The 12,444-nt window shown below is 38.4% G+C and overlaps 1 protein-coding gene across 1 annotated transcript in view; it reads left to right on the plus strand.

Annotated features, from left to right (window-relative positions):
• MUSK (muscle associated receptor tyrosine kinase) overlaps positions 1-12,444 on the plus strand; it is a 46,681-nt gene that overhangs the window by 19,272 nt on the left and 14,965 nt on the right. The window contains exons 7-10 of the mRNA XM_026672253.2: positions 102-261; positions 1,242-1,248; positions 9,439-9,705; positions 11,157-11,332. Of these exons, the coding sequence (XP_026528038.2) occupies positions 102-261; positions 1,242-1,248; positions 9,439-9,705; positions 11,157-11,332 (610 nt within the window). The remainder of the gene's footprint in view (positions 1-101; positions 262-1,241; positions 1,249-9,438; positions 9,706-11,156; positions 11,333-12,444) is intronic.

The following is a 12,444-nucleotide window of genomic DNA, read 5'->3' on the forward strand; positions in this document are numbered from 1 at the left end:
AGGATTACCAGAATGATTTGGTCCACAAGATGAACTGCTTAACTTTCTATCTCCAGGACTATGCAGGAGATGACATTCTCTATTTCTCTTTTTTACTTTAGGTGTCAGCTGGATCCATTGTAGAAACAGTAGAAGACAGAATGATTGATTCACGGCTGCAGGTTTATGTCACTCGCCCGGGTTTATTCACCTGTATAGCCACTAACAAGCACAGTGAGACTTACGGCACTGCCAAAGCTGCAGCGACTATTAATGTTTCAGGTATGTGTCAGGAAAAAAAGAGCTTCTCTTGAAGGATTAGATGATATTTAACTCTAGTCTAGGATTTTAATTGCATTCAGGAACCTCACAGAATGCAAAAGGCACCCAATGTGAGAGGCTTTAACTTCCTTGTAATTTCCTCCAGGATAAACACAATTTTAAGAATTTATTTTGTTCCTGGCTGTTTCCCCTTATAATATATTTCAGATATTGGCAGAGCTTTAGCTACCCACATGTTTGCTGGCATCTTTATTACACTGTCTTAAAGACCACTTTGTAAATTCATCCAGAGGAAGGAAGCAAGGAAGGAAGGCTGATGAAGTGTTATATTAATATCCCCTAATGGCCAGGCGGAAATAGTTCAGTGAGCTTTCATCATCTGTAGTATAATATTTATGTTGGTAGTATGTTGCTCTCCAAGGAAAACAGAACTCTAAAATGTTCTTTATTCATGTACATGGGTCTTTGAGGATGGAAAATCATGATGAACTTAGTCTGATTTCTTTTTAATGTGACGCTCTCATAAAAGATGATGGAATGGTGATTTGCAGCCTTACCACACTGGGGACACTTTAATGAAATCCATTCCTCCATGCAAATCTTAACCATGTGGTGTGGTAGCTTTTCATGTATGCCATACTTCAAAAAGTCTTTAAATATTTCCTCCCCATTATCATATTTTGCTCTCTTCTAGCTTTAACCTCTAGGATAATTAATTTTCTGCATTTCTGCTCCAGTGGAGCCTCATTTCTTTTTTGTGGCTATTTTATCAAATTATCCTTTGGGCTATGTTTGCAGTGTATGTTTTCTGACAGCTACTAACTAAAAGGAAAATGTGATCAAGCACTTTCAAACTTATTTGAATCCATAAATATATTAATAGATTTTTTTTTAATACAATGCAAATTGTGCTGACAATTTCCTTGTCTTTTCCCCAACTCAACTGTTTGTTTCAATGAATCTCCTGCCTGTTCCTGTAGAATGGAGGTAAGAAAATAATCTTGGCATAATCATTACTGATATTGTGTGAGAAATGTGTGAAACCACTTGGAAAACTTTTTTTTTTTTTTTTGCTCAAGATGAAAATGGGTGCTTGCCAAGAGCATTTGTGCTCTTTTATTTTCAATTAAGTCTATTTAAAATACAGATCGTAATATTTTCTTGGTTCACCTCTTTCTATCTTTGCAAAAAAATGGCTTGTGATGGAGGGTTTTGGTGTGTGAATTTAATCAAGAAACAAACCTATGAGGTAAAGAAATATTGAGAAAGCTACGGGATAAGTACATATCTTATAGCAGCAGTCCCAAATGTTTGCAGCTTGGCAGCCCAGGGGAGAGGGGGGAGAGGGGGGAGAGGGGAACCAGCCACGTGAGTAGCAGGCCAGGGCATGCGCATGTGCACAACTCAACCTGTGAGAGCAGCATGCGCACGCAGCTTGACTTGTGCAAGTTGAGCTGCACACATGTGTGCATACAAGCCAGCCCACTGCTCGTGCAGCCTGGTTGCAAATAGGCCACAGTCCATGGGTATATATCAACTTGTCAAGTAACCTTAAACATCACAATTTAACATTATCATACAAGTTAATTCCTGTTTTACCTTAATTGTTATTGCAATTAATTACTTTGTATGTATGCTTCAGAAATACAAATAAGTGATATTGGTTAAAAATTCAAGGGTCTGCTTATCAGTGGATGGAGTGTCTGTGAATATATGTGTGGGATATCCAGTAAAAAAACTGAGGAAAAATGTACTGTATTTAATTGAGGATAAACCCATCTGCAGATAAGCCAGACCCAATTTTTAAGACATATTTAAGCAGCTGAAATTCTTGGCTTATCTGCAAGTATATACTGTATGATTAATTTAGCCATAACAGATATTGAGACTAAGGAAGATAGTTTCAGTAAGGCTATGAAAAAATAATTATTAAAAATAAAATTTATCATTTGTTTTTGGCTCCTAATAAATCAGAATATCATTCAGGGGCTCCCTTTCTTTTGGGGCTAGTGCACTCTCATAATGGCTGCCATTTGGGAATCGCTTTTCCTATTTATTAACTGTATAGTATAGGTGTTAGGAATATAAGTCACCTAACAGGTATTTGGGTTAGAAATACATAAACCAGGATAAACATTTTAAAACTGTATCTTTAAGAAAATGCAAAAGTGTAATTGGGTGTGGTTTCTCAAACAGCCATAAGATGGAGCCAGAAACCTGGGTTGTTTAGTCTTAGTCTCAGAAGAGAGTGTATCTCTGTTTCCTTCTGTTGGAAAGTATTGCAGTTCCTCCATTTTTCCTAATTGACCGATATTTTCTGGATTTAATGTAAGTCTGCTACTGAACTGTTTTTGATACTGGACTTTGTTACTGGATTATCCCTGGATTGAAAACTGACTGATATAACCTGTGAATGACTTTGGATTGCCTATTTTGAACTTTGCTTAAACCTTTCTGGAAGTAAAAACCTACATTTACTGTACAGTGTATCTGTGTGCCATGTGTGTATTATTCAAACACTACTCTCAAATACGTCTCCCTGTATGCGCTCATTCTCCTAACGGGGAATTACCTTAACAATAGGGGCCAGAAACCTGTGGCTCTGGAGCCACATGTGGCTTTTTCATTCCTCTGCTATGGTTCTCTGTTGCCGGTTGGCTCCACAATTGATAGGGCTTTTAGTTTGGACAAGTAGAGGAAAAAGGATGCTGCACTAGGAGGAAACTCTATGGTAGGGCAACCGAACTTCCGGTTGGCTCCAGAATTGAAAGGGAGGCTTCCGGTTTGGACCTTTGTGGCTCTTGGAGTGATTAAAGTTACTGACCCCGGTATAGTATATTGAGTGAGATCAGTTACAAAAGACAACTGGTGGGATGTTTCTTCAGTACAGGTGGTCTTCGACTTACAACCATTCATTTAATGACCATTCAAAGTTACAACGGCACTGAAAAAAAAGTGATTTATGACTGTTTTTGGACACTTGGCAACTGATCTGTATTTATGGTGGGTTGCAGTGTCCCAGGGGTCATGTGATCACCTTTTGCGATCTTCTGACAAGCAAAATCAATGGCAAAGCCAGATTCACTTAACAATTGTGTTACTGACTTAACAACTGCAGTGATTCACTTAACTACTGTGGCCAGAAAGGTTGTAAAATGAGCTAAAACTCACTTAACAACTGTCTGGCTTAGCCACAGAAATTTTGGGCTCTATTGTGGTGGTAGGTTGAGGAAAACCTGCATCCTCTTTTGGTCCTCAGAATGTTTACTGTATTGTGGGCAATAAAGTTGATGCTGGAAATTAGTATTTGCTTGGCTGTTTGTCAGTTTCCTGCATACTTAAAAAAAATCAATACATTTTATACCTTTTAAAAATATTTTTTTTAAATTGATTTGAGTGGGGCAGAAAGCCAAGTTGGTGACTTGGAGCCCCAGACATTTTGGAGCATTTGCAATTTAATCAAAGTTAAAACCAGAGTCTGAATAGGCATAATAATAAAGGCAACTTTACTGAAGAAAAGGCTGATCCTGAGAGAGACAAGATACAAATATAAAACATACACAAAATAAATATGTTGTAATATCTTCGACTTTTCTATTATGCCATACAAAGATTTAATTGTGAGCAATATTCCAACAGAAGCAAGGACTAGAAAAGGAAGTTTGAGTCTTTCAGAAGTGAACACAGTGCAAAGTTGTTAGGAATGGAAAGCAGTAATTTCGGAAAACCCATCCATCTTCCTGAAAATTATATTAAACCTTGGGAAACCTGAGTTGCATGCTTCTGGTTGGAAGACTGAATAATGAAGTTATTCTGTCTTTTCAATAGACCTTTTTTTCTGCTAAGCAAGAGAGAGAGAGAAAGAAAGAGAGAAAGAGGAGAAAGAAGAGACTGGAAAACACTTCAGGGTTGTAAATTGAAAACATCAGTATCTTATCCTATTAAGATTTGGTGAATAAAGAATACAAATTGCTCTCCAAATTGCCCCAGAAACAAAGCCTCTTGAATGGAGACTTTGTGTTCACTTTGTGTATATATCTTGTGGAGAGATACATTTCCTAGACCTTATTAAATTCTAATTTTATAATGACAACAGTAAAAATTATGGAGTACTCCAAGTCAAAGCCATTAGAATGAATCAAATGCATAATTTTTAGAAACCATGTAATTTGATGAATTAAAGTTGATTACATCTATTTCACATCTATTTGGGGGTAGGGGTGGAATCTGTTTCCCAGCGTATTCAGCAATTGAATAGAATAAATACCAATATATTATGTATTCTTCTGGTAAGATATTTCTTTCATCTCCCAGAAACCCCAAGCCATGTTTCTAAAAGTATCTAAGGAAATTACAAAGTTTAGTGAAATATAATTCCAATTAAAAAAAACCAATCTTGTAGTTTTGGAATGTAGCTTCAATAAGGAAGCTGTTTAATCATCTGTATTTTCCGATCGTTTAACTTTTCTCTTTAAAAGACCAAAAGTGGGTTTTATAAGTGGGCACAAGAAAGTAATCATGGCCCTATAGGCTAAAATGAGTTTTCCAAAAAGTTTTGAAACAGCTGATTATTGTCATTCTTCATTTATTTTACACTCAATTATCCAGATTAGTTTAATTATAGATATTGTTTTATTTGATTGAGCTAGTCCTCTTGTAACTCTCCTTCGTTAATTATTAGCTGTTTTAGTGGCTTTATATTTGCCATAGTATTTTAACTGTAACAGATGTTTTTATTGATTGCTTTGTAAATGATCAGCCTCTATTCAGTGTTATCAAAATAGGACAAACAAACTATGGCTGAATTATACTGGCAATGGGCCAAGCAGAAAGTGCACATCTGGCTAGAAACTGGATAATTTTAGTGAAACTTACTGATATGCATAACCTCCTGCCCTGGTGGTCCTCATTCACAAGTTGATAAACACTGGAAACAGAGTATCAGAAATGCCAGATGCTTGCCAGGTTTATAGGCCAATGTTAAATAATAGCTGGAACTGAAGAAAACAGAGAATAAATACAAACAAAAAGCAAAAAACTGAGATCCAGTTGCTAGGCTTTTTCTTCCTGGCATAAACAGAGCATGCCAAAAGTTTGCAGTCTTGACAGCGTTTTCCAGGATCCATTCTGTGAATAACAAAAATATTCCATAAAGGCTAATAGGTCATGGCAAGATAGCAGCCAAATCTATCAACCAAATTCCCACAGTTGGAAATGCAGGTGGGAAGGCATTTGAGGAATGTTCATATGACCTCTGATTGACACATAGTGTGCTTGTCAAGGCCATCCTTTTAATTTATTTTTACTGCTGCCAGAAGGATTGGAAGCAGTTTTTTGAAGAAGACATCCATCAGCTTTTTTTCCGCCAGTCTAGATTCCTTTTGCAGGAAACCCAGATTTGCCTTCTTGTATGTAGAATTCACATTATTTCTAGAACTTAAAGAGCATCAACTACATCCAAAGAATTGGCTACTTTCTGACAACAGCATTTTAAGCCTCTTAGCTTTATTAAGGCTGTAGAACAGGGTGTCAAATTAGATTTCATTGAGGGCTGCATCAGAGTTGTGTTTGACCTTGGGGGGGCTGGGATGGGCATGGCCAGTTTGACATCACTCATGTCAGGGGGCACCTGTGTTAGCCTGAGTGCTCTGCCAGCGAAAATGGACTCCCGAGCTCTGTTTTTGGCTGGGATGTCCTCCTGCAACCCTCTGCAGAGGCGCTGCGGGCCGGACCTTCACAGTTTCCAGGGTGGCCCCACGGGCCAGATCTAAGCACCCCGTGGGCTGAATCTGGCCCGTGGGCCTTGAGTTTGACATTCCTGCTATAGAAACATGGAGCCAAATTAGGATACACAATCTGGAAAAGGAAGCAGTAAATAAAGAAACAATCAGCACACCAAAAACATTGCCGATCTGCTTGGACCTAATAATGAACAAAAATGTGCCTGTTAGATGGGTGAATGGTTTGACTCAGTTCAAAGTGACTAACTTTACAGATAAGCAAAAAAATTTGATGGTGGGGAGGGTAGGATAGTTAACATTCAATTTCTTTTGTGTGTAATGATATGTTATAGAGCTTCATCTGGCTAGGTGACAAAGGCACCCTTAGATGGAAGCTAAAATCAAGACTGAAGTATTAGCTGGCTAGATAAATAGATGTGCAAAATTCAAGGACATAAACCTGCTGTCAGCAAAGGAAGCACTAGACTAATGAAGCTTGAGCTTATTTGATAATCTTAAGGAGCCATTCAGAGGAAAATAGTAAGAAACTGGGTGCAGACAATGAACAGGCTGCTTATATTATGCCCAGAGGAAGAATGTTTGGCTGGCAATTCTGAATTCTGAACCGGAGCTTTTTGCTATTAAGGGTTGAAGATGTCCTCCCACAGGTGGTTGCAAGTCCTGCTAGTTATCTTCTTTCAGAAGCCTGTCTTTGACACAACAAAGCGGAGCTTATAAAACTACAGGCAGAACCTCTGTGTATCATTCATAAAATCAGAGTGGAAAAGATTTGAGCCCAGGAAGAAATAGGACTGCTGGCTTGCTCTACTATATCCGCAGGGTTGTTGCACAGCGATCAAGTTACAGTCATCATTAATCACTTCCTTTCCTTCAAACTTGAGCTGAGGAGAAAGCCGTCCCATCTGGGTGATAGCCCCCCCCCACCCCCCCCAAAAAAAGGAATAGCATTAAAGATGAAAGTTAAGTTGCAACGCTGAGAAAGAATTCTCAAATGGAGAAAGCTAACCGTCATTCTTGCAGCTGGAATTCATCTGTAAATATGAAGTGTTTGGAAAGGCTAGCCATCTTGTCAAAAAGCAGGCAACTCATTTTCCTCCAGGCAGGCAGATTGGTGATGCGAAGGGTTCTGCAAAGGTACAGATAGCTGGCATTTCCAAATGTTTAGAAGGGATATAAATTGAACTCTGTGACCTTTAAGTAGAGCTTCATAAAATAGCTCTGGATGAGCAAGAGTTCTGCATGGGTTTCATATGAAGGGAGAGCTGAGTGGCTGGAGGAAGAATAGCTTTTGTTTTTTAATTTTTTATTGGTTTTTAAAGACAAACAAAAACAAACAAAACATAAAAAACATCCAACTTTCTTCCATAAGTGTACAAACAGTGTGTTGGTTGGTTTACAAATTTTTTGTGCATCCATTTCATAGTCTCAATTACAGTTACATTGCATAATAACTCATATTATCAATCAAAAATTGAATACCCTAGTATCATTATTAATCAATCATTTGACTGTAATTTTGTTCATTCATACTTTGCGAGATAACTATAAATTACTTAGTTTATTTTATAACAATTCATATAATCCTCCCAAATCTATCCTAAAAACATTTTATAGATATAATAATAAAAAAGAATGGCTTTTGTTTTATTGCATACTGTCAGAGTCAACTTGCATGAGATGGACAGTCATATAATCTTTCATAAATCTATAAATAAACCACTGCCATGAAAGGGTTACCATTAGGAGGGATGTGCAAATGATGATTTTTTGTGCAGGCCTGTGAAGCAACTCTGTGAAACACGTTCCCAACATTGTAAATGCCTTAAGGACCTGGCTTTTCTCCCAAACGTTGAGAGAGATAAAGTGATATGTTTGTGTGGATTGGTGCCAGGTTTTGGGTTTTATTGTTTTTTTAAATGTTTCATCTTTTAATTGAGTGTGTTTTACAGTTTAAAAAAAAATGATTTTATTGGAAGCCGCCCAGAGTTGTCTGAAAGATGGGTGGCTATATAGATGCTTTAAAACATAAAATAAAAATGAAATATTGGCAGAGATGCCTTGGTTTGCCATCTGTATCTAACATCACATGGGTAATCATGATTTGCCAAGTCAAATGGATTCCTTGGAACAGTATTTTTCTTCAGAAATTAGTCTCTATGGACAGTCTCCCATAGAGGCTAATTTCTGAATTTGAACTCTTCAGAGTTTCACTCTGAACTGAGTGAATTTGCCATGGTAATCCTTGAGCAAGAGACACGGGGGTATTAAAAAGCAGCCAAGATGATGGTTGTGGCTTGCAATCAAAGATTTGCCCTTTTTGCAACACATGTAAAAATAGTGTGGGAGGTTGGACAGCTGTAGTCAGCATCTTGATTTTTTTTGATGACTCATGCTCTGCATGAGTGATAGGTAGAGATTTTCATTTGCTTTAAGATTGCTTTTGTACATGAACAAAAGAATCGATAACAAGTGACATAAATAAGATATCCTACATTTCTGTTATTTATACTAAGAAGGTAGACTTTTAACTAATCTTCTGATTAAAAGCTATGAAATCCAGAAAGCTATGAAATCTGTAAAAAAGGAATCTCAAAATGAAAACTAATGATTAAGTCTATATGGAATGACTATAATATTCTTCAGGAGTAAGCAGCATTGTATTCAGTACTGTTTATTTTTGATTGCATAGGATCGGGTTCAATTACTACATTCATATATTTTTTTATTTGTTGGGCAAATGGCCCAAAGGCAGAAGCTGTACATGTACAATTGAAAATATTTAGCATCTACCAGGCACACCAGAGTCTTGATTGCACTGAGAAGGCCACATACTTTCAGCATAATGAATGGAGGTTTTCCATAAGGTCTACTTCCTAATATATAAAAGTTTAGGGATGCTGCTTGCAGATAGCTGTGATTTTTAAAAATTTATTTCTGAATTGCAGATTTTGAACAAATGAGTAAATAGGCTAGTTTGCTATTCAAAGTAGTGGTATGCTTTTCTGGGTCCAAGGAACTCTCTATCAGGTGTCTCGGTTAAAAACTGATATGTGTGTGGAGGGAATAGGGAAATATGACTGATCTTGGGGTGTGTGTACCTGTTATTTTTTGGAAAGAGAACACATTATTAGATAAAAATGATTGTTAGATTATATTGGGAGTTATCCTAAGTCTTCCTGATAAAAGAGTGTTGATTTTGACAGCTGGGATTAATCGTTCCAAAAATGTGAACTTCCAAAATATTTGCTTGTTTTTTCTGTTCCAACAAACCTGAGAGAACTTCTCGGAATCTCTTAACTAAATTCTGTACTTGATCAGAATCTAGTGACTTCAACTTATTCTAATTAAGAATGTCAACTGCAAAGATATGGATTAAAGATCTTTCTTTTCATCAGCCTGCATGGAAATCCTTATCTAGCTGTGTTTCTCCCATCAGCAAAGTCTACAAAGGGGATGCAGGCTACTGCAGTTCGTATCGGGGAGAGGTGTGTCGTGGTTTGTTGGCAAAGGAGGCATTTGTTTTCTTTAATACTTCCTATGGAGACCCTGAGGAGACCCAGGAACTGCTTGTTCGCACAGCCTGGGCTGAGCTGAAAACCGTGAGTCCATTTTGCCGTCCGGCTGCTGAGTCGCTGCTGTGTCACTACATCTTCCAGGAGTGCAACCCCTCCAGGATTGGACCTGCTCCAAAACCTGTTTGCAGGTATCAGAAGTCAACGAAACACTTTGTTTTTGATTCTTGGCTTATTATTCTTGGCACATATTATATGATGTTCTGTTGCACACACTGAATTTGAGCAGTGTGGCTCAAGTAGACTTCTTTTCTTGAAAATTTGATAGGCTTGGGAAGACACTCAAGAAAAGCTCAAATTTTGTGTACAATTAAATAATCGCATTTCAGCATACAGGTACGATGTCAGTATTTATCAGTTTTTAGTGTGCTTCTGGACAAATCCAGGACATGAAAAGTTGTAGTCAGAGGTGGTATTCAGCAGGTTCTGACCAGTTCTGGAGAACCAGTAGCGGAAATTTTGAGTAGTTTGGAGAACCGGCAAATATCACCTCTGACTGGAGATTTTACAGTATCCTTCCCCTGCCACGCCTACAGAACCGGTAGTAAAAAAAATTGAATCCCGTCACTGGTTGTAGTATAATTATTACTATGAGGTCTCTATGAGACCTGCAATGTATTTTACTTACTATACATTGAATAGGCTAAGTCCAAGTCAACTAGTTAGCTCCATGGTTGACTTCACCACTATTCTACACACCTTGGTATAAATATGTTCATATAAGCAAGATGTGAGTGCAGTTTAGAATTAATATATTTGAAATCCAGGGGGTCTGCACTGTACTGTACTTCTAATTCTTGCACAAAAGCCAACTTCTGCTCAACTGGGTCAGAGTTTTTAATTTGATGTTCTGTTTTCAGAGTGGGGAACTTAGATATTGAGAAAAAAAAATTCTAACAAATAAGAAATGTGCATGATGTAACTTGACAATAAATGTGTATTTATTGTGAAATGATGGAGTAAAGTAGTTATGCCATTGAAAAATATGCTTTGGACCTGTTCTGAGTTAAAGGTTGTTTAGCACGGGGGTGGCATGGAATTATTGGAATCAGACCAGTAATATTTTCCACTTTTGAATCATGCAAGAGTATAGATTCCCAGGTCATTCTGAAAACATTATGCCTTCTCAGATACTTTCTGGAGTAGGTTTCTCCCTTCACCTAGCAACTCTGTACACAAAGATTGTCAATCATTGCTACCCCCACCTGTTAGCAGAGTATGAATTATAGCTTTCTGTTTAGCTTACAACTGCAGTTAGCTTTTTGTGAATGGGTGCTCGGTCATTGCTGTTGACAAAATATGCTGATACATGTATACAAAATGAATAAAGAAAACAAAGCCAAAAGGTGGGCACAATTATACCAAAAACAGAATCCAGGCAAGATTTAAAGGATAATTAAGTCGATTTCAGTGTACATAACAGATCTTCCACTAGTTTAAAAGACATTGATAATCAATATTCCAATGCCAATCTTATTTATACCAGTCTGTGGCTGTGTGTTTATATACTATCCATTGTGATTGCAATATTGTGATTGTGTGGCTGACTATGCATTCCACTGTTGTTTATAAAACGATGTAGAGAGCATTGCCTTGCTGTAAAGGATCTCTACTGCTTTAAGGAATGGCTGACGATGGAAGAAAATGCCCGCAAAGGCATTTACAAGCCGGCACTGATGTTGCTTACTTTGCCAGAGTGTAACAGACTTCCCAGCATGCACCAGGAACCGACCGTCTGCACCAGGATCCCACATTTTGGTAAGTGCCTCAGTAAATTGCATGACTCTGCAATAAAACACCCTCCTCCAAACAGTCTGGCTGTCCCTCACCCTTTTTATTCTTCTGGAAAGCCATCTAGTCCTTAATGGGTCTAAGTTTACATGGAGGGAAGTAAGCAGTGGGGTACCACAAGTTCCATCTTAGGCCCAGTACTCTTCAATATATTCATTAACGACTTAGATGAGGGAATAGAAGGGGAACTTACCAAATTTGCAGATGATACTCAGCTGGCAGGAATAGCTAACCCCCAAGAAGATAGGCTCACTCGAACACTGGGCCATATCTAACAAAATGAAATTCAATGTAGGGAAAAGTAAAGTCCTACACTGAGGCAAGAAAAACCAAAAGTACACATATAGACTGGGTGAAACCAGGCTCAATAGCAGTAACTATGAGAGGGATCTTGGAGCCTCAGTGGACAACCAGTTAAATAGGGGCCAACAGTGTGCAGCAACAGCCAAAAAAGCTAATGCAATCCTAAGTTGCATTAACAGAGGGAGACAATTGAGATCAAGTAAGGTACTAATATCACTCTATAAAGCCTTAGGAAGACCACACCTAGAGTACTGTATCCAATTTTGGTCACCACGTTATAAAAAAGATGTTGAGACTCTAGAAAAAGTACAGAGAAGAGCAACCAGGATGATAAGGGGACTGGAGGCTAAAACATACAATGAACGTTTGCAGGAACTGAGCTTGGCTAGTCTAGTGAAGAGAAGGACCAGGGGAGACATGATAGCAGTCTTCCAATATTTGAGGGGCTGCCACAGGGAGGAAGGGGTCAAGCTATTTTCCAAAGTGCCTGTAGGCCAGACAAGGAATAATGGATGGAACCTGAACAAGGAGAGATTTAACCTGGAAATGAGGAGAAACTTTCTGCAAGTGAGAACAATCAACCAATGGAACAGCTTGCCCTCGGAAGTTGTGGGAGGGCCATCACTTGAGACTTTCAAGAAGAGATTGGACTGCCATTTGTCAGAGATGGTGTAGGGCAGGGGTCCCCAACCACCGGTCCACGGACCGGTACCGGGCCGCGGAACAAGCCTTACCGGGCCGCTGGTTGCTGGGCGCCGCCATCTTTTTGGTAAAAG

Source organism: Notechis scutatus, chromosome 2, assembly GCF_049901735.1.
Source record: "Notechis scutatus isolate UNSWTSFEM ecotype Mainland chromosome 2, rNotScu1.2, whole genome shotgun sequence".
NCBI classification, from domain to species: domain Eukaryota; kingdom Metazoa; phylum Chordata; class Lepidosauria; order Squamata; family Elapidae; genus Notechis; species Notechis scutatus.